This window comes from Alosa sapidissima, chromosome 3 (genome assembly GCF_018492685.1).
Source record: "Alosa sapidissima isolate fAloSap1 chromosome 3, fAloSap1.pri, whole genome shotgun sequence".
Taxonomy (NCBI): domain Eukaryota; kingdom Metazoa; phylum Chordata; class Actinopteri; order Clupeiformes; family Clupeidae; genus Alosa; species Alosa sapidissima.
In genome coordinates this window covers 9,161,497-9,184,356 of record NC_055959.1, presented here as the reverse complement: position 1 = coordinate 9,184,356, position 22,860 = coordinate 9,161,497, and the positions used below count along the sequence as shown (strand labels likewise).

The 22,860-nt window shown below is 40.8% G+C and overlaps 1 protein-coding gene across 3 annotated transcripts; it reads right to left on the bottom strand.

The window, feature by feature from the left end:
- Positions 1–5,079: 5,079 nt before the first annotated feature.
- On the bottom strand, positions 5,080–22,010 carry slc29a4a (solute carrier family 29 member 4a). 3 transcript variants are annotated; one of them, XM_042084998.1, is made up of 12 exons: positions 21,956–22,010; positions 19,107–19,457; positions 16,779–17,062; positions 14,653–14,784; positions 14,304–14,417; positions 12,902–13,030; positions 12,699–12,773; positions 11,478–11,746; positions 8,742–8,868; positions 7,740–7,927; positions 6,426–6,666; positions 5,080–5,885 (listed from the first exon to the last, which is right to left on the bottom strand). In XM_042084998.1, the coding sequence occupies exons 3-12, from the start codon at positions 16,939–16,941 to the stop codon at positions 5,746–5,748; spliced, it is 1,578 nt and encodes a 525-aa protein (XP_041940932.1). In that variant the 5' UTR covers positions 16,942–17,062; positions 19,107–19,457; positions 21,956–22,010; the 3' UTR covers positions 5,080–5,745. The 3 variants fall into 3 exon arrangements, with proteins under 3 accessions (XP_041940932.1, XP_041940934.1, XP_041940933.1); XM_042085000.1 differs by having other exon boundaries at positions 11,487–11,746; XM_042084999.1 differs by lacking the exon at positions 21,956–22,010 and having other exon boundaries at positions 19,107–19,623.
- Between the last annotated feature and the right edge of the window lie 850 nt (positions 22,011–22,860).

Below are 22,860 nucleotides of genomic sequence, written 5' to 3'. Positions count from 1 at the left end.
CTGTTAAGAAAAGCTGGAGTTCGCCAATTGTCTGAGTAGTGGTTGTGACCTTTGCATCATCCTGTTTGGTAGAACAATAATAATCTGCCAAAGAGAGTAATAGAAGAAAAATGAGACGTGAAATTGAAGGAACGTCCTTGTCAGTTTATAGCAAGGAAGTATGACAGTATAGCCTTAGTATCTGTGTATTTTGTAGTAGCCTTTCTCTATATGAAGTCCACAGCCACAATGTATTGTAGGTAGCAGAGAAAGCAGGTAGGCCTAAAAACCATGGGATTTTCACACAACAAACGCTTGCATACCGTGTAAACACCTGGATCGTGTAAACCCAGTGTTATTAACTGGCACATAGTCAACCTAAATGTGTCTGTTTGCTTTCCCAAAGCTAAATTGCAGGGTTTACACTGCTCAACTGTGGGAACCTTGGTAAGCATACAGGTCTGTGCATTCAGAAGAGATGTGTTTCAGCTTCGTCAACATGACACCACACAGGTGCATTGCTGTAGATGAGACTGTGCAATTCGGATGAGAAATTGGGAGTTGGTCAACGCACTCTGGCCTGTTTCTCTCTCCATGACTGATCCATCTCCTCGGGCAAGGCAGAGTGAGCTGAGGTCGACCAGATCACAACTAGAGCGCGGTGAAAAATTACCTGACCAAAACCAACCTAAATACACTGGAGCCCTTAATGGGGCAAAGGCCCAAATTAGCACAGTTATTTTGACCAAGTGCTAGAACTGGTGTAGTCCTCTCTATTAATTAGGTCACCTCGTTGTCTTTAGTTACATTTATTCAGTCTCCCTCCATGTAGATTTTATTTGCGCTCAATTTAGAAAAGTATAGGCTGTATATAGCTGATGTTTTTCAGTGGTTTCGTAGCCTAATAATATCCAGAAGGCTGTGTTGTTGATATCAGGTTTCAGCTATAGTGTATGCATGACTGATTGCGCCATATGAAACCTATCAATCAAACCAGCTAATTAAGTCTCATCTGGAGAAAAATATGGATGTCCACATGCCCTCCAATACTCACTGGCAGAGCTTATTATGCAATGTGAATGATTAAATGTGTGCTGCTCTAAGTCTCTCATTACTGTAAATACGGATATAACTAGTTTTTGAGTCGCTGAATAATGATTTTTTGGAAGTTTTTCTGATGGCTGTGGCACAGGGCCCCACACTGACACTAAAACCTTGGCTGTGTCACAGGCTGAGATAACATGTCAGGAAATACTGCAGTGTATCATAAAACTGTATCCTCCCGTGTCACCAAGCTTTTAATTTCCTAACTTTGAAAATATGTTGAGTTTATTTCCCTTGCACTTTACTTGTGTTGCTGAGCCTCTCCCTCAGCAGACTCTTCTATTTGCCTTTGTGCCATTCAGGCAGCAGTTCTTCTTTGGTGCCCCTTGAGAAATGTGATGATGTAAATGGTAAGATGGGCTTTTTGGTAGCTGGTGTGAAAAATTGCTTTTAGTAGTTAGGTAGCCCATAAATTCATCTCAATAATGTTGATATAAATGCACACAGGCTGGAGAGAGGATAACTCATTTGGACTATAGCCACTACCCAGCCCACAACCCTCATATGAATAAATTATCCGAGAATAAATTGACTGAATTAAGGGCAAATCAGCCTTAAACCTCCAAAGGGCATAGAGATTGATTTTTAAGTTTCAGAGTAACTGCCAAATCGACGTTCTCTCATTACAGCTGTTTGCAATTCCTCCACATTAATGCATTTCATGAAAGGTTGATCTGTCTCGTTCATTTCATCTCAGCGCTCTTGTTACCCGTAGTGCCCCACCCGCACCCCACCCCTTCCCAGCAGCCTCTAGTGATGTAGACTGCACAATGTTATGGATCACTCGCGAGCTCTGATCCTGGCTCAAATGCGTCTCTGTGTCAACAGCATGTCGATACACTCCTGGGCGTCTCCAGGGAGACGGCGGAATGTTCTGTCAGGGCTGCTGTCATCAGCATCTGTTCTCCACATTATTAAAGCAGCCCTCCTGAGCAGGGGCCACTCGGCACGCCTCGGAGCAGACCAGACAAACACAGACTGCTCCCTGTTGGTCCTACAACTCCGAACAAATGAGATTTACCCACTCTGCACATATGGTCATGAGCAAGATAACTTTTGTAGATTTTATGTAGATTAGCAGGCCCATTGTGACCATAGTTCAGTGCCAATGTAGGTTCAGTGGATATTTCTGTTTAAAACAGTGCTTTACCTATAGATAGAATGAGGAAGCAGCCATAATCTCTGTAATCTAACCAGTGCAGGTGGCTTGCACCAAGTTTCATCACTCCATCTTGGGCCCTTCTGACTAAACAGCGCTACATCTATTCCCCTCCTGTGAGGCAAAATTCCCTTCATAAATGCAGTCATCCGTAATGACCATTAAACCAAATCCAATATCTTCACACACAATAAAATCTACATACATCATCCACATCCCTCATTATGGGGCAATCAAAGCTCAGGGTAACCCAAGCGGAGGGACATTATTACCGCTCATAAAGACCGGCAGCCTCCTCGTTACGGGCCTTCCCTTATGTCCTCAGAGGAGCGGGTGTGTGGGCAAATTGAAATTCCCTCAAACACCCTCAGACATCCTCGTTTCTCAGAGGAATAAAAACAACATGTGACCAGCCGCTGAGCTTTACTGTCAGTGTGCTCATACGGCCGCAGTGAGGTGATTGTGATTGCCGGACACAGGAATAGCCTCCTCGTCTTGTTTAGCTTACAGCCCCTGACCGCAAAAAAACAAAAAAAGAAACAGCAGCCAAGGCCAGAAAGGACCATATCAAATCCTACACCTCATTCTATCCTTCAGTAAGAACCTTGCTCTGGTGGCCTACTTGAACACTAAACTTTGCAACAGCCCCACCTGTTGTCCATAATGTAGCACTTCATCCTCTCACAGCGAATTAGGATGTGATGACAAATACGTCTTTGATTTAAAAAGAGAAAACACACACACACACAGACACACACACACAAACACACACTTGCAAGTGAACACTGTACCTTACACAGAGGCTTCTCTATGAGATTGAAGAGCCTCTGTCTTGAGCACCTTTCTGTCTGTATGATCACTCAGTAAGCTTTAATCACACCTACTCATCACACACACCTGTATGGCATTGTGTGTGCTGCACATAAAAGGCACATTATCATAAATGTATGCATGATATCGCAGAAATTGCATTTCTCTGAGCACTCCTCTCACTCGCTATCATTAGTAATATCACATAAAAAAAAATGTGTGAGGATTACATCTGTATCTGCTGGATTTCTATTTCCATTGCACTGTCTGACAACATAATCTGAGTGTGTAATTTCAGACAGGGCAACTACAGATATCTTTTGAAGTATTAAGGTCAGGCAGCCGAGCCCAGGGCCAGGGCGATATTAGCTCTCTGATGGAGGAGTTTGTCAGTGTAGCCGCAGTCTTGGATTTGACATTTTTCAGCACATGCCAAGAGCTGACCTACAAGGATGTTACATAACATGGGCCCTAGTGATACTGTGTCATAAAGGCACTGCATAAAATCAAGCCCAGCCAGAGTCCATCAAAATCTATGGGGGTAGCATAACGCCAAAGTGATGGCAAAGAACCGTTCCTGCTTGTTGCCTAAAAGGTGCGGACCAGAATCATTGTGGAGATATGAAGAGGCTTGGTAGCTATAAGAACCAATTTGAGTGCTGTGATGTTTCAATATGAAACATTTTAGACATGCTATTTTTCATTTTTAAAAAACCCCACGGTCTTACAACCTTTTTGCATGCGACAGTGTCATTTTCAGTCAGAACAAACATAATAGAGAAAATTGACATTAAATCAATATTTGCCAGTTGTATGAATTATTTTGGGCTCACCTATAGCTGTATCTAAAATCTGAAATATTTCAAATTGTACAGTTTGTTCAAAGAAAGTGTTTCCTACATTTGTTTTCTATAGTGAATGTAATCACCAAGTCTGTTCAATTCTGTTGCGAAATGGTTCATGACAAATGTAATAATGAGAGCAGATAGGTATGTAAATAACATTTTATATAGCTTTTCATCAAATATATGCAGTCAACACTTTCAAACTGTATAGAGTTAGCTGTTGAAGCTATTTATTATTTCAACAGTAGGAAGAAAAACTAGATCTTCCTCAATGACTTCCCTCATTTTGAGGGTCTGTGAAGCTCTTTCTCATTGAATATCAAAATTAATTTTCTATATTTCAAGACTCAATTTTCTTGTCTTTCTATATTTTTATTAGCCTAGGTGCCAGCCGAACTTAGTCCCGCCCACAACATTTGAGGTCGGGAAGTTCGGTCTGGCATTGCTCCGTTGTGGAGCAACTATGCTCACCTTAGATCTGGCGGACCAATCAAATCTGGCTTTACGATGATGGACAGGTGAGCAACAGTGCCTCGTCTATCACGTCATCTGAGCACCTTAGATTAGGCCTATGTTTGCAACAAAAACGCTGTGGCTAGAAGAAGACCCCATATGGAAAATGCATATTATTTAATGAGGTTTTATCACCGAAAACGATTATTTCTGAGCCTTTCCCAGCTGTTTATAGGCCTAATATGTTTGTAGCATATCAGTGTTCAACAGAATTATTTTTAAAAACGGAGGGGATATAGGCTATCAGTTTTTTCCTAATAGCCTACCCTACTATGTATCTCTTAGATTTCGCTAATGAGTGTTGTAGGAGATATTGACGGCACAATAACGATTACAAAAGACCAGAAAACAATGTTAAGGCACTTGTGGAGAAGAAGGATGGTTTGTGTGTTCTTCCTACACCTCACGGTAAGCTATTTCGTTGCTCTGATTGGTTAGGTCTATCCAATTGAGTGCAGAGGCACCCCCCCACTCCCCCCCCCCCCCCCCCCCCCCCCCCCCGTATCGGTTGAAACACGCCCAATAATTACGTCCCAATGGAGCAGTATCAGACTCATAATCTGACTAGAATTGAGTATGGCTACGTCAGGCTATATTTTTATATTTTTAATATACAAGTGAAATGCAAAATCTTTACATACGTACAGTCTGCACAACTTCAGACACAACTAAAAATAAAAAAAGCTTTTATTCACAGTAATGAACATTCAACTTGCATTAGCAAAGAGGTAAATCAATCAGGCTCCATTTAAAAGACACTTTATCTTACAGTAAACATTTACGGATTCCCTTTGTGGATCCCTTAGACTTTTTTTTTTTTAGAAAACTAAACAAAAATGCTGGCAGAACCTCCATCAGTGTCCAGTGTAGTTTCAACACATTGACTGTACTCTGTATGTCTTCTTTCATACCAGCTCAGTATTGGGCCAAATAAAAATTCACAGCGTTATGGATCCTCCAAACATAAGCATTTAACAAACATAAACATTGAACAGCAACAGAGAAAATTCACCCGTTTTGACACAAGGGGGCGCACATATGCCATGTAGATTTATAGCGAAACCAAAGTACACAGTGAGAGGCAACACAATGCAGCATATACATCTATTTCTTTACACGTCTATGACCTGTTCCGCTTCACGGACTACATTCTGTATAAATCTGAGTGGTTAGCACAGCACAGAGCCTGCGATATGTGTGGTTGTATGTGAAATGGTGTTTAGCCGAGATCTTGCTACATTGAAGCATACATACAGTCACCTTGTGACGTGTTTCATGGAATGGACATTGTAGACATTGTTGTTTGGCAGAGAGGTCGTGCTGGGTCGCAGAGAGTCAGTGGCCAGTCAGTAGTGTGTAGTTATAGTGTGTGTCTGGGTGGGGCAAGGACCCTTGGGCAGTGAAACTGTAGGCTGCATAGGCCACTACAGATCCCAGCATCAGGCCGGCCATGTAGGACACCGTCATAGTGTTACCTGTGAGGAGGAAAAACACAGGAAAAACACTGAGGTGGAGAACATGTGTCTGTTATGTGTGTGTGTGTGTGTGCGCGCACACGTGCATGCGTGTGTGTGTATGTGTGTGTGTGTGATTGCGTGCCTGTGTGTGTGTTTGCGTGCGTATGTTTGTGTGTGTGTGTGTGTGTGTGTGTGTGTATGTGTATGTATGTGTATGTGTATGTGTGTGTGTGTATGTGTGTGTGTGTGTGCGTGTGTGCGTGTGTGCGCGTGTGTGTGTGTGCGTGTGGGTGTGCGTGTGGGTGTGCGTGTGTGTTTTGCCTTTTGAATAGGGGTGTGTGAATATGTGATGAGTAGAATGGTGGACCTACTCAAACAGACATGGATATACAGTGCCTAGATTTGTTTTACCCACCACAGCTGCTACATTCACACACCCCTATTCAAAACACACACACACACACACACACACACACACACACACACACACACACACACACACACACACCTGTCCGATTGTCAAGATGTAACGTGTGTTCAAAGTGTTACGATACCTACCTGCTAGTTCCCTCTGTTCGGGGGCCACTTTGCCCGCCGCCTGGATCATGGGCACGCTGCCAAAGTAGCCATTAGTGACGCCCATGAGTAGGGAGAAGATGCAGGGCCAGGCCGGGTGCCCGAGGGCAGGCCGCTGAGCGGGATACACGCACATGATGAACAGGGGGATGAAAACCACTCGCAGGCAGGAGAAGAATAGCAGACGGCTACCTTGCCATTCGTAGGGAATAGCAGCCAGGATCTGCAAAAGCAAGGCAAAGTGTATTAATATAGTGCAATTCATTCATACACTAAGGTAATTTGAAGTGCATTACATAAATAAAAGCTAAACAACAGATAATAGTTAATGAAAGTAAAGTACATAAATGATCTATACTAGAGCAGTGACTTCTGCTGGGAGATGTCACAGGTCTAGAGTCAGGTAGCCGACTCAGGCTGTGAGGTAGTTTGTTTAGATTGTAGGAAACTAATGCATTTAACAGACAGACAGACAGACAGGCAGCCAGGCAAACAGGTAAACAGATCTGATAGACAAATAGATCCACTGAGTTACTGTTGTATAATGAATTAAATAAAGAACAGACAGATAAATTGGCTGAGAGACCCAGGGAAATAAATTAACAGTCAAGAAGGGGAGATCCAAAAGGCGACACAATCCTTAACAACCTCCAGCAAATGAGAGACAGGAGCAGCAGAGCATCCACTCCCCAACTCGTAGCCTGACTTTGTCGGCCATAAATAACTAAAGAGACTACAGGGAGGACTGCAGCAAACTCCAAGAAGCGGCAATTTATCTTCATTGCTGAAATGGCTCCACAATAGCACAGGGGTGGAGTTTGGTGGCACAACTCAGTTGATACCAATTGATGTGACCAATTAAGGGAGCGAGTGTGGGCATGGGGCGGTGGGAGGAGGTAGATGGCCAAGAGATCACCGTCATTTGTACAGGACAAAGCAAAAGAGAGAATGCAAGACAGCCTGTTAGTGACCAAAACAAAAATAACCACTTTATAATTTTTTAGACTCAAAGCAGATTAGGCTCTTGATAACACCTTTAGGCTTTTGAGTCAGTGCATACTGTGACACTGATAAAAGTGCTAAACATGGTAATGTGCATATGAAACAAGGAACAGGGATGGGCACATATAAAATACTGGTTTGTTTCAGTTTGTACATACTCTATATTGTATGGGCATTTCTTTGCTTTCACTGCAAAAACTGATACCTAACCAAGTGTTATAATCCAAATCTACAGACATACGTACGACAAGTGCATACAGACAAGAATAAGTCTTCTTTCTGCAGTTGACTTACTTTGCCAACAAAGTCAGCCATGTTAAAGATAGCCATGATAAGGATAGGCAGCCATTCCCCTAACGTGGGATTGCGTATCTCAGACTCCAGACCAGGAAATAGGCACAAGGTGATGAAGTAGGTGATGGCTATTGATAGCATATAGGTCCAGATGACACGGGACACTACATATCGGTGCAGGATCATATCTGCAAAAGAAAGTTTAAAGCAAGTTAAGGAAACTTTGTTCTTTATCATATTTGTCATCATATTTCAATTGCTAAAAATACCACTATGAAATATTAAAACAAACTTCACAGACACATTTATAATTTTGAACATAAAGAATGTTTTGCAGAAATTAGCTCATGAAAACAATTATGTTTGTTTCCTCTTAAATCTCCTACAACGTACTCTCCATTTTGTTTTGAGGAACATTGTTATCTAGAGTGCCATCTCTTGACCACAAATCATTAGCCTACTGTGACCAGTGTGGTAGGGTTAATCCTGATAAGGAGGGTCAAGAGAATGTTGCTAATGTTGATCGTGATGATACTGAAATCATTTCAAATTGCAGAAACTCACAGCAGAAAAGTGGAATCATTATGCTATGTCAAGGCATAGAGGAAGCATACAATATTCTCTCTCACACAGGTTATACGCGCCAGGGTGTAACAGCTACGACGCACAGCGAAGTTACATAGCATTACCAACCAAGTTACGAAGCATTACCACCTTTAACGTGCATTATTTTTCTGATACCCGAACACTGTGTTGTCCAAACTGAGTTTGGACCAGGCTAATGTGAACAAGTGTGAGTAAATGTGGTTGAATCAATAATATTTAGTATGTATGTATGTATGTATGTATGTATGTGTTAACATGTATGGACATGTGCACTATACCTATATATAGGAGAGTACTTTGTTTATCTATATCACACTGTGTAGGAATATTCATATCACATGCAATTCAACTGTCATGAGAAATACTGCTGCAGCAAACTGTCATTTTCTTTCTTACCCTTTAACCCTGGCCAGCTCTTCTTGATTTTAGCTTTGGGGATGCCAAACCTAACATATGCGTTTCCCCCTGCATATTCCCCCTCCTGCCGCTCCTCTAGGGGTGAACCGCCCACTGCACCATTGCCCTTGAAGGAAGAGAGAGAGAGAGAGAGAGAGAGAGAGAGAGAGAGAGAGAGAGAGAGAGAGACGGACACACGTGCCCTGACTGTACTGAACACATTTCCTTGAAGGAGGAATCAGTCAGTAAGCATCTGTCAGTTAGCTTCTGATCAGATAGCTTGATAATTAGTGATTTTTTTTCCTTGCTTTTTTTCCCTCAGTGCGACAACAACAGAAAAAAAAAAAGCATGTCAAAGACGAAAATGAACAGGACGACGTAACCTTGTTTGAGAGTGCAGGGCCGGGACTCAGCTATGATGATAGATAGTCTGATGAGCTAGCGCTCTTGGGAGAATGGTACAGAGGGGGGTGGGCGGATTGTGTGTGTGGAGAGGGGTGGGGGTATGTGGAGAGAACTATTAGCTGATTAAGTGCATGCCTAGGCCAGTAAAAGCACTCTCTTTAATTGGTTGACAAGAAAAAGGACTGTGGCCCAGGGCAACTTGGAACTGGAGCAATGCAAAAAAAATGTCTCAGGAGAAATTGACCACTCCCAGTGACGGTGTTCCATAATCAAAACAAAAGAACAAAATATCCTTTTGTATAGCATACCACAAGATATAAGTGCTAAAGAAAACCAAATAAGCTACCATTGGTGACCACATATACTGTAAGCGTCTTCATTCATAAGGGAATTGATCGTTTTTCTGTGCTAGGTTCCCAAGGCCATCGCCTTTATGACATACAGTTACTATAGGAACACATTTCCATCTAGGAATATGGCTCTTAGTATTCAGACTATCACCTTGAAGGGAAAAATATTATTTCACTCTGGAGTGCTTAAATAAATCTTCGGCAAACGGCCTCAGGCTAAGTGGACACTATATCACGCTTACTTGGGATCCTTCACTGAAACAAATTGGAGTCATTCAGAGCCACCAGTGAAGTGAGCCATCAAAAACTGAATAAATTAGCAGACTGATTTTCAAGGAGGACACAAAACCCAGATGAGAACAAATGATCATCATCTGCTCCCTTATCTCACGTTCAGCATCATGATCGATTAAAAATTCACCACACAGATGAAGTCTGCATAAAAAAGTCAAAATGAGAAGTTTTCCAATTGCTTAAATCTTTTGGGGATAAAAAGAATAAGATAAACAAGAGAAATAACTTGCACACCAGTATTTAAATTATGCTGTTTCCATCAAGCCTTGTTAATTTCATTGTTGCTTTAGGTTTAAAAAAAAAGAGTTACAAAAAAGTACATAATGCTCCCTCGCAGGCTTCGTAAGTGCTTAGGGAGAGTTCTGATTTAATTTATTGTGGCTTATTGATGTCGGTTTGGCTGGAGATAACTGCTTCCAGCAGATAACCAACAACTGATCCAAGCTGGGCATACAGGATTGATTTAATTAATTAGGGCCCTAAAGCAAATATGAGAATTGGAATGGATTCTCCATTTTGGTTCAGGACTACTGGTGAAAATGAAGTTTCAGGTGTTGCTGCTGAGTAGATGACCTTCTGCAGAGCAATCCAAACAATATCTTATTTGCCAATTGTGAGGAAAAACTTACTCTGTATCGCCTACAAAAATGATTAATTAAATGGCATTGGCTGGCCAGTAGACACCATTAATTGTGCCAGCACCAACAGAGCGATGTTTAGATGTATATTTCAGATTACTGGAAGGCTTGGGGCAACTGACTCTGCATGTCGCGCTACGAATGGTGGTAGGAGCAGATGTACTAGAGATCATCAGCAGTCGGATGTTGTTTTGAGAAAACAACACTTACCTACTATTAACTGTTAGTACCATCTGCAGTAGTGCTGTAAGAAGACCATATTAATCCAGCCATATTGCCACACTGTTTCCTGTCATTGACTTTAGCTTTTTTTTGTCTTGTTTTTTTGTTTTTTTTGCCCCCCCCCCCCCCTTCGGAGGACAACTTTATTTTTTAATACAGCTCAATGAATTACATTCACTTGTCGTACCATATTTTAGCAAGAAGATATTTGTAAAAAGTGAAAGGGTAGCATACATAGATCTAGTGTGGGACAGAAACACAAGACAAAACATAGTGATAGAAAAACAGACACATGACAAGCCAGTGGGACAGGATCAGACTATTAGGACAAGACAAGGTGACAGATAGACAAGAGACGAGACAGGTAGACAAGACTAAGACAGGGCAGATGAGTAAGTACTGCAGCTATGTTTTGGTAGAATTTGTATTGGTTAAATTCAGAAAGGTTATGAATGGGTTCCAGGTATCTTCAAAGGCTGACATATGCTTCTTTTGGAGAGCATTATTGTTTTCCATTGAAATGTGCTCTGCAATATGCTATAATGAGCTAATAAGCTATAATGTCCTTAATGTTAGCAGCCACAGGGGCTTTGCGGATATTTTGCAGTCCACAATGCTCTGCAGTCTGCTATATGATTATGAGTTGTATGACACAGGTGTTCAAGACCTTAATTTAAAAGTCCATTTCCAATTTAAAGTTCAAAGTTAAAAACGTTCATGTTCCGTCGCAACTCCCTTACACCACTGCCACTATACTCTTTCTCTCTCAATCCGCTCAAAAATTATTAAACCTAAAAAAAATCCACAGCAAGAGGAAATAAACTTACAAATCTTACTTCCTCTGTAATGACATCATGGTGGACCTGGTACTCGGAGCCGGGCTGGTGGCCGTGGTCCTTGGGATGGCTGAGGCCTTGGCGGGCAAGGCTGGTGTAGTACTGGACGAAGTGCGTGCGTCGCACCAACAGGTGCAGCAGGAAGCACATGAACTCCATGCAGATGGAGATGAGGAAGAAGATGATGGTGTTCTTCCTCTCGTTCTTGATCAGCAACTTGGTGAAGATGCGGCTGAGGGAGATGATGACCCCTGCGGTGCCTAGGAAGGAGGAGTTGAGGCTTGTTTACCATGTGCTTAAAAGTGTGGGGCCCTTTTTGACCATTTGGCTTTCTTTGCAACACTAATTCAAGTCCAAACACTAATTCAACAACACTCAGTCAGGTAACTGAGGAGGGCAACGTGTTTCCCAAAAACTGAAGTCTTATAAAGATGTTACTTTCATTTGGTATCATATTATTTCAATTGTAAATATAAGAATGTAAAATAATACAGGACATTATTATTCATTCTAGCATTAAAACAGTGAATATTTAGGAAAAACATCTTATTTTATTCTGCCTTGGCATACTGTTTAGGCTCTTCTATGAGAATACTTTGGAGTCTTTCATTGGCATAGCAAAAAAGTACATAAATAATGCATGTAGAGCACAGTGAGTGCTTAATCTATTTATAGAGTGGCATTATTGTCCAATCACAGCCCGTGAGGACAGGTAGCTCAGATGTTTGATTTTCCTATCTCCAGTTAGGCAGATATGACAGCTTTCAGCTGGATAAAAGAATAATAGGTACAACCTAAGGCAAATCTGGAGTGCTGGTGTGATGGGATTTTGTGTCAGGGAGAGAGACAAGGGACAGGGAACTGTGTTGAGCACTGCAACATTTGAGCATTGCAGTATTTCAGCTAAAAACTACAGCAGTAATACTGACTGAATGATTGAGTGAAAGCCTCAATGGCTAATTAAATTGCTATTATTACATTATTACTTAATTACTTATTAATTACATTTACACAAGGTACTAAGTTACTGCATGCCTATAACTTTACCTTCTGAAACTGAAAAAAGTCTGTCTCTGCCTAGTTGTACATCATATAATACCTGGCTAAAAATAACCCATGCAGTGCAGTATAAATATCACTGGAGTGACAGTGGTAAGTAATGCATATGTGTTGTGAAACATGAGAGATGTGTGTACAGCCTTGTAATCTTACTTTCTCCTGTCATAACGCCTTGTGTGTATCTCTTTGGAAGCATCCCCATGTAGCCATAGAAACTCGACTGCTGCACTGAGAAAGAAAAGAGGCGTGTAAGACATGTATAGTGCCACAAACAGCAAATAAAACAACAGACACCTAACACAACAATCCATCAGTACAGAGGCAGAGACAGATATAGGCAGGGGGTGAAATAATACCTGTGCATCCAAATGCCACAACACCCACGGAGACCAAGTTGATGACATACGCCTGCTTTGTGGTGAACTTCTCCAGCCACACATCAAAGACGCTGACAAACAGCAGCGGGCCCAGAGCAAAGACGTAACCTGAAGGGATCACATTCAATTGGCTGGCATCCATAACACATAGCTATTTTGACAGATACCATGATTCACACACCGGGGGACAGAACTCGCGCCAGAGAAAACCAGAGACAGCAGCACTCATGTTGAAAAGGGATTCGAGCGTTTTCGAGGACACTCATTTTATGACTAATCAGGCGAAATTGTACTAAAAGCGAAACTTTCTACTCCCCCACAGTTCTTTGCATCCATGAAATTCCATATTTTACAACCTTTAAGACCTTCTTCAGTTATTTTTAAGTATTGCTTTTTCAGTGGTGCCAGATCATTCTACTCAAGATAAAACTGCAGCATGCGAATAGTATTTATCCGCCAATTATGTTTCCGGCATTTTTACAGTCAAACAGTGTGCAATGCACAAATGCGATTATAACTATCAGAACATTTTTATCAAAGCAGAACAGGTACAGCTGTGTCTGAGCCATAACTGGGATTCACGCCCAACCACGGCTTAATTATGCAGAACACAGCCTGGTACACACAGAGGGAAAGCTTGTATGTGGGCTGACTAAAATGTATGTCTGCTAATGTGTGTGTGTGTGTGTGTGTGTGTGTGTGTGTGCGCGCACACTGTGGCACATTCTAAAGGAAATGCATCTTAACGGTAACCCGCGGTAAATGCAGTCTTTTATACTGTATGCTAAACGCCTCTTTTATCCATTTCCCAGGGTGTTCATTAATTGCACAGCAAAACAACACAGGAAGGACCACAGTCAGGAAGAAGACATGACTGATGTAGCTGCGTCTCTCTGTGTGTGTGTGTGTGTGTGTGTGTGTGTGTGTGTGTGTGTGTGTGTGTGTGTGTGTGTGTGAGTGTGTGTGTGTGTGTGTGTGTGTGTGTGCATGCGCATATTGCATACTGCCTCTCAAATCCCTAGAGGCCACTTCTCTCTCAGGTCAATCAGCCATAGCCAGCCCTTTGCTCCTGTCTGTGTGTTTACCCGTCCATCATTGTAAGAGTGTGTGTGTGTGTGTGTGTGTGTGTGTGTGTGTGTGTGGAGTGGGGTGTTGTTCATGTGCCAGGTTTTGTTTATGTCTTTGTCTTGCTGCCTACCTGGCCTGGGTGTAGATCAGTATGTGTGTGTGTGTGTGTATGTGCTTACATTGTGCACATTTGCTTTTCTTTCCCAAACATGTCTCTTCTCCCATTGGTGTGTATGTGTGTGTGTGTGTGTGTGTGTGTGTGTGTGTGTGTGTGTGTGTGCTTGTGTCAATGCGCATGAGCAAACAGCCTTACCCACTGTGATCCTGGTGTGCAGGCTCAGCCTCTCCACTAGAACATTGTTCAGAATCACAGCCACCAAGGCAATGAGGATGTACGTCAGACTCATGTCAAAGACAATGGAAGTGCCTGAAAAGGACATCATAAAAGGCCCGTCTGACATGGCATTTAAGTGCAAAGAACAGCCATTTTCATGATTTGAAATAACACTGAATAGCACAAAACTAACCAAACCAGGGTCAAGTGTTCCAGCAGAGGACAGACATTTAGAGAAAATGGTAGAGAAAATGCAACTCGCCTGGACAATTAGGCTGAGAATAAGAAAGGTCATTTGTGTCCATGATAGCAGGACTACACGGCGTACCTTCGAATTTATGGTGTAGGTAGTCCACATCTGTGATAAAACTGTTGTAAGGCAGTAAAAAGCCAACTCCAGCCAGCAACATGGCAAAGTATATCCCATGGTAACGATCATCTGGAATAGGCTCCTCAAACGCTTAAGGTAACAGCACAAATGCAAGACCTTGTAAATACAGCATCAGTTTAAGATTGCAGTCAATTTCACAATTGGTGCTGATGTGTAAACACCATTTTGCATCTATTGCTAACCCCACTAGCTAGCCTGAACATCCTGTCATTTGTCTTGATTTCTTTGATTTCTGATCAGAACGTTATCATTATGAGGTATTGTTCAATTCATATTATGTTATTCTTTGACCGACAAAGTTTCAAATTCCTAATATAAAATAAAATTGTCGTTTCTAATACTGCACTAAGAACCTAGCACTCCATCTCTAGCCTCATATTTTACCCAGAGCAATCAAAACATCAGATCAGCAATGCTATTTTAATGACAAAATCTCATATGGGACATGCTCAGAGTGTAAACAGGGCTCTGAAAGGAAAATGTCATGTTTGGTACGTGGAGATTTGATTAAAGTGACCTTTCGTGTCCATGGCAACATACAGAGAGACGAGTGCCTGTGTACAATAACACAATTAGGCTTTGGTGAGCCCTTGGAATCGCATCAGTGGTCATTATTACAACCATGTTAGACCCTCACCATCTCCCCACCCACAGGCAAAATGCAGATGACAGGTTGAAGTCAGAGAGAATTATCAGCTATGATTCTATTAAATGTTTTTGGCAAATACATTCCATATTTTGCGTTTTAAAACAATTGCATTTCAGTCTATTTAAGACTGATTTATGCTCTCAAAGAAGATGTCTTCAGACGTTGAGCTATAACAACAATCTAGCAATTACAATCTTCAAACTCATTTAAAATGTGATCACTATGCTAGTACATCCATGCATGTGCATAGTAATAATTCATATTTAGAATAAGCTCGACAGCTATTGATGTTGACTAATTTGTCATAGTGCACACACACTGATGAGCTTATCCAGCTGTAGATAATGTTATTTTTTTTAATGTCATTTGAAACCATGCTTTATACTGGATTACAGAATAAAGACGAATGTACACCTTTTTCTGTTTTACAACACTAAAATACACTATCATGTCTGAACATAGTATTAAGTTGATATGTGCATCCCTGCACTTAAATCCCCTACCCTACAAGCTGACAGACAGACTAAAACATTGGCTCCCATATATCAAAAATATGTATGTGGTGTTGCAAGGCAAGATCCGTAAGAAGTAGACTCTTCAGAAACCTAAGCCAGGCTTAAAACCATTTTCACAGCTGTGTAAGAATGGTGCTACTATGGTAGTGAAGTATCCTAACACGCTGTGACTGCCTCTTAGCTGGGACAATGAATGAATTGTTTGTACACAGCTTTAATACGGAAGGGTTCAGTGCATTTCAGTCTCTGACATGTACACATAAGTGATTATTTCAGTAGATATTCAAAATCTACTATTTTTCTATCTATCAGAGAAGAAATGTAATTGCATATGTAGTGGCCATACTTCATGCTAAGTGAAGACTGCCGGCACAAGAGAGCCTTTTGTTCACACAGTATCTGCTGATTGACACAAAAAGACACACTCACACATTATCACAAGAAATTCACAAATAACCGACTACTGTATTTAAAGACTGAGAAAATATCTCAGCTATATATTCTGCTATCTTCTTCAGGAAGGCGTCACACATTCACACTGTCAATCACATGTCAAGCTTTTTGTAAACCTCCAAGATTTCAGTCATTTGAGTAAATATCACCTACTGGTAAATGGTAAAAGATGCATTATGAAGTCTATCAAAGTCTATCTCAACCTTGGGAGACTTAACAGCCGAAACAACAGTTTAGTCCACCATAGTCAGATACACACTGTTTCAGATATACACAGGAGAGATGTTAAATTCCTAGTGGAACGGGGGATTTCCCAATCAACACTTAAGCCTATTTACCATCAAAAACAAGATAACATCACCAACAGAACAGCCTTCGAGAGCATTTCACTAGACTTATCAAGCAGGTAAATACTCAAATAGACTCAGGTAAATATCACATCTCACCTGGCTCAGACAGAGCGAGGACTCCTTTTTCAGATATGTCTTTGCTGTGGCATTCCTCCTCCTCCAGCTGGTAGCTCTCGAAGCTGAAGCTCATGACCACGTTGCCCTCGGGCGTCTGCGCAGGTGTGTGGGGCTTACGCCTCTCCACACCCTTCGAGCCCATGGCGGTGGATCAGACCCTGTTCCGGTTGGACACAGATGGCGGCGACGCTCTGCACACTTGAGGCGGCCAGGTGTCAAAAGGGCACGAGGCTGCAGGAAAAACGGCACAATCTGGGAGCAATCTGTGGAGGATCGAAGATGTTGCGTCCGGGTTGAGTTGAAGTGTTATCATATATCACATATGAGCTCATATTGTGTGTGCTACTACTGTGCTGGTGATGCTGCTATGTGCAGATGACCTACCAGAACATTTGCTTGATTTGCTTAAAATGGTACAATGTTTCCCCACATGTTTAACAGCATCTTGAGATTATGCATAATGACACCCCAAAGCAATATATAAGCACAGACTGCTGTGATTCTCCATAATACTGAGTTGATTACAACATACATGCCCATGCAAGCCTCTGTTTTGCAGGGGTATTTCTCTTCATTCTGTGTGTGTGCCAAGGTATGTTAGTGTGTAAAGCTCCCTCTCAATCTCACTGTCTTCTGAAGGTGCTCTACTTTTCCTCCAAGTTCATTTCATCATCATTAAAAAATTCACATGAATATGCATTTTTGCAGCAATGTAAGCACACACATATAATATGAAGCCAGCCAATAGCCCCAGAGTTCATAAATATAAATGAAGTTCCTCTGGGCATCATTATGAATTTGGCCTCTAAACAATAGTCAGGGGAAATTCAATAAAACGTTTTCGTTGTAACAATTAGGTAATTGCATCTGCTGTGCCGGCTCCACATAAGTTGAGAGATGGCTCGATCGCTGGGTGTCCGTCAGCAAATAGACATTAAATCGCACTGCCTGTCAGACAGGGGAAACACAATGGGCCTTTGGAAGTGATGGGTTACGTCACACCAGCCTTCAATATTACAGGACTAGCCCTGTAAAGCAAGTGTTGCCCGCAGGCAAATTTCTGCCTGGTTAGACATGTTATTTGATGTTTCACTTCTCTCTCTCTCTCTCTCTCACTCTCATTTGTCTGGTACTAAAATAGAGACCCTTTTTATTCAGAGATTCTGTTTTAAAAAGCAGTGTCTTATGGAGACTCTGCTGAAGTAAATCTTAGGTTATTTCAAGTACCTGCCTGAGATAATCATCTATCAGATGATTAAGACAATTCTATTCAGCTTCACCATGACTGCAGTGAGTTCAGTGATTATAAACTATCCATGTGTGGCCAAAGAAAAATGATGTAATGATTGTATAGTGATGCTAGGATGACTATGGTGGTCTATGTGGCTTCATCGAAAATGATGCAGATTAAAAAACAAGGTGATGAAAAAGGCCATAGAGCAGCAAGGCATGCTCACCCCGAGTTCAACTTGACCTAGCCACACACATCATTCATCTAGTGCCTTATGCTGTTTGCCTAAGCTATTGCATGTCAACAGTGTTGTGAAAAGCAAATAGGGTCTGGCTCTGGTCCACGCCTCCCCAGCAATGGACTGCTTGGGGCGGTCCACATTGAAAACTACAATTACCACCAACAGCTGGTGAGCATGCGAGTGCAATAAGTCAAACAGTGCCAAATGATTATTTCAGAAAATAGCTTATCGGGCATGCAGTCAGACTGTATATTTTCATTTCTATATAGGTTCCAAAAACAGACGATGACAGGTCAGAGGAGGTGTTTAGCAAGGGAGGCAGTCAATTTCGTCCAGGCTTACTTACACTACCATTTTCCAAGCAATTAGCAACACAGCAACATTAATAGACCAATCTTTCTCCTGTGTCTCAGCAGTTGGAGGCGCTCACAATATCGCACGACTCAAATAATAGCAGAGCAGAATGAAATCATCATGTGGTTTAACAAACTTCACTTTGTTTTAGTTTTGAACATTCAATCACAAAGGTAGGATATTAGACAATTTCTAAAATATACATTTTACATAAATGCCCCAAATCCTTAAGAGTTTTTCCAAAGCTTCTGAAAAAATAACACGTAAATAATGCCTATAACATTGGTATTATTCTCGCCTGATGGCCTGTTCGGAGACTGGATGGACAACAATGCAGAGTAAAAGTATTTATAAGATGTAGACGGAAAACATGTTTTCCATGCTATTCTGGTAGATTACCTATTGTCCATAACCACATTTAAACCTCTCAAATAATGCAATTTACCCATGAAAAGGGGGGAAACAACAGGTTAATGCTTACCTTCGACGAAATATTTAACGTTTAATGTAACGTAGTGCTATCCTGCATGTAGGCTGTAGTCTCCTCCATAAATATAATGGTAATATTGCATTAACCATCAGTTGCGCTTCAGGGACGAATCCATTGACTAGCACTCCGGCAACGAGGTCTTCAAGGTGCACACACATCCAGCACTAGCCGCTCGCGTTGTCGTCCTCCCTCCCACACAGCAAAACCGTATCAACGATCTCTGTATCCAGCAAAGGCTGCCAGAAGCCCTGCTTAATGTCATTTCGGCGATTTAAAGGGGACCAGGACGCTAGCACATTTCCAGCACATTTAGCCTCTGACAAAGCAGACACTTTGTTGGTCCTGTTCAAATTGTGGAAAAAAGACCAGCAGTATGTTAATAAAACTGTCGTCGTCACTAGCTTTTTTTGTTTGTGCTTTGATGTTGACAGGGCGATGATGATGATGATGAGGATGATACTTTAGCCTGTTACGTAAATAGTAGGAGGCTACATGGTCTGACCAAAGCACATCTGCTGAGTAAAAACAAAAATGGTAAGCTTTTTGTTTGTTGCAAATTTACATTTAACTAAGGTGCATGTTGATTTGAGGGACTGTGTTTGCAAAAGTCAAAAGTAGGCTATACCATGGATTCCATGTAGTCTTACGGTAGGCCTATTGTATGCATAGCTACTTAATAGTGTGTAGCCTATTGAAGATTAGAGAGAGTTAGCTGGAAACATCTTTGTAATGTTAGTATAGGCTATCTAGATGGGTTCTATCACCTGCTCAGACTCTCTGAGTAATATGAAAGCGCCTGGATAATTTTATTCCATTTATATTCCTTATTATTCCTTTAGCCTAGGCTATCATAAAATAATCTCTGATGAATTCTAGAGGAGTTTAGTAGCCTAGCAGTAGATGTAGTAAGTACTTAGGTCTCATAATTTTGTCTTCATGAAGGCTAGATCAAATAAATTTTAATTTGTGGTAGGCTATACATTGCCAGGTAGTTAGACAACCCAGGTGTAATAAAGACAAGTATAGGGAGAACAGGGCTTGTCCTATAGTGATATAAGGTCTACCAATAAATCATTGGTACTGGGTCAGTAGGTCTATGTCTTCTTACTGTTGTAGGTAGCCTACATTAATTGCCAGCGTTTGGTCCCAAACCCTGTGCTTCACCGTGTTTGGATGTCGTGTTTATCTGCTGCTTAGAATTGGCTCTTTATTTTAATTTAAACAATTAGATTTGTCATATCTTGTGTCATTAACACAGTTCTTGTTGGGGATCACCAAGGTTCATTGTTTTTTATATTTTGTCTTATGGTTTTCTTTTTGGTTATGGTTGTTGGGGGTGGGTTGTTGAGAGTTCGTCAGATTTAAGCATCATATGTTCATTCACACTCAGTTAAAATGTGAATATCTAGGATGCTATATGATATTTTAAACATTCTCTCAACAGGTGTCCTTGTACCACTCCCTTGCCTTCAAATGAACAAGCCAATGAAAATACCCATTTCTGATTGCATGTAAACCTTAACGGTGGATTATGGAGGTTTGAACCAAATCCCTTTTGCACAACTGTGTCTCTGTCTGTTTGTTTTATACATTTCAGATAGACCCTCTATGATTCATATTATTGACTGTGTCACGATTGGACATAGCTTTTTTTCAAGGATATATATTTACTCAGTTCAGTGGCGGATTTCCATGATTTGAATTTATAAAAAGGTCACAACACTTTATCACTTTCCATATTCCAATCAAATGAAGAAGAAAAAATAGGGCTGTCAAAATAACTGATTAATTTCGATTAATTAATTTGAGAAAAAATAACTGATTAAAAACAATAACGCAGATTAATCGATTCTGTATGACCTTTGACCCCAAGCCGTTGTAGCCAGTAACCATTAGACTGTAAAATGAAGGAGAGAGAAGAAAATGTGCTGCCTAGATCATTGATTGGAACATTTAGTTTTCAAAAACAGCTTGATGGTGTTGATAAAAATAAAGTGTTGATTAAAAAAAAGTCCTCTGCAATGTATGTGATTAAAAAAAAAACTTTTTAATTGATTTCCTCAGCATATTAGGTCATATCATAGATTATGGACATTATTAAAATAATAATAAAATAGTTTTTGAACTTTAATGTCACTAATGCTGATTATTCAATGATGCATTTTAATTTAAATATTTAAAATACTTTCACAGCAAAAATCATATATGCGATTAATTTAGATTAATTAATCACAGAGTATGTAATTAATTAGATTAATTTTTTTAATCGATTGACAGCCCTAAAAAAATGCTTTTGCTTGGCTACCTACTGTGATACATTTTAAAGTTAACATACTGCTTTACTGGCCAATCCCCTCCCCCCTTTATTCACAGTATGTTTCAAAGCTTTTCTGAACATAATATTGCTGTTCTTGAGTCACAAGAGGAAATGAGCAGCGGTGTGAATATTTTGTCTCCCCATGCACAGCCCTGACTCTTAGAGGCTAGCATCTCTTGGCATCAGAAATACAATGTGGTGTGCAGGCATTTCCATACAAATCCTCCAGGGTAAATGTCTTTCAGAGGATTCAGTCTGAATAGCAACCTCTATACAAACTTTCCACAGTTATTCTAATTTACTTGATTCTTTTCGTAAATAAATACATTTTCAATTGCTGCATGTCATCACATGTGAATGGTTATTATTTGCAGTGTTGTTTGATGTTGCTTTAAAAATTGCTAAGAAAAATGCAAGGCTTCTGATTAGGATATTCCAATTCTTACAGGTACTCTGTAGCTCAATCACTGACTAGAGCAGACCATAAACAATTGGGTTTGTCAGCAAAGGTTCTGTTACTTACATATGGGAGCGTGATCACATGGTGACTCTTGAGTGACTGCACTGCAGCATCTTTGATTTGTGCCTTGAAACAGAGGTGTTCTTATGTCTTAAGATGAATATCTGAAACATCACAGTGAGAATAGCTTCAATCACACACATCAAAATCTCTGTGCCAAGGTGGAAATCTCAAGTGATGCTTTAGTTTTCACTTCTTCGAGAGCAAAGGCTATCAATATGGCTCTGTAGTCTGTACACCCTTATTTTGTGCTCTTTACGATTTTGTTTGGTGATTGTTTATAAAAGATATTCAGAGGTATTTTGATTGCTCTCATCACCCAAACTTAAAAGAAATAAATCTTTGGGTCACAATATTGTCACAGAAAGCCTGGGATTCTTGTCAAACATATTGAAAGTGACAAATGCTTGACTCTGTGCTTTGATATCCTTATAATGACAGCAAAGATTAATTAAAGAAACTAAATTTTAAAAGTAGCTTCAGTCTACCCCAGTTAGACAAAAGAATATCTTTCCCTCCTTTGTCCATGCATTTAGTAATGAGGGTAGTGTGCTACAGTGGCAAATAATATGGCTGAGTAGGTCTACATCTAAGCCTGTTCTCAAATGTTTTGCACATAACCTTAATTTGCTTGGGTACTACAGACAGAGTTTGGTTCCCTATGATTTACCATATACCAGAATGCAGTAGCCTATGTGATTGACAAAACCTCAGTCAGCTACACTGTGACATGAAACGGAATCAGGAAAGGGAACTGCACAGTGGCCTTGATCTGCAGAGGTGAAGATTTGTCGGTCTGTTCGCCAGGACTTGAAAGTGCTGAGACACACTCTGGTCTATATTTATCCGGCGCGAGCTTGGACGTGGGGAGTATTTTATAGTGTGGCATCCAACTGTGGCTATGCATA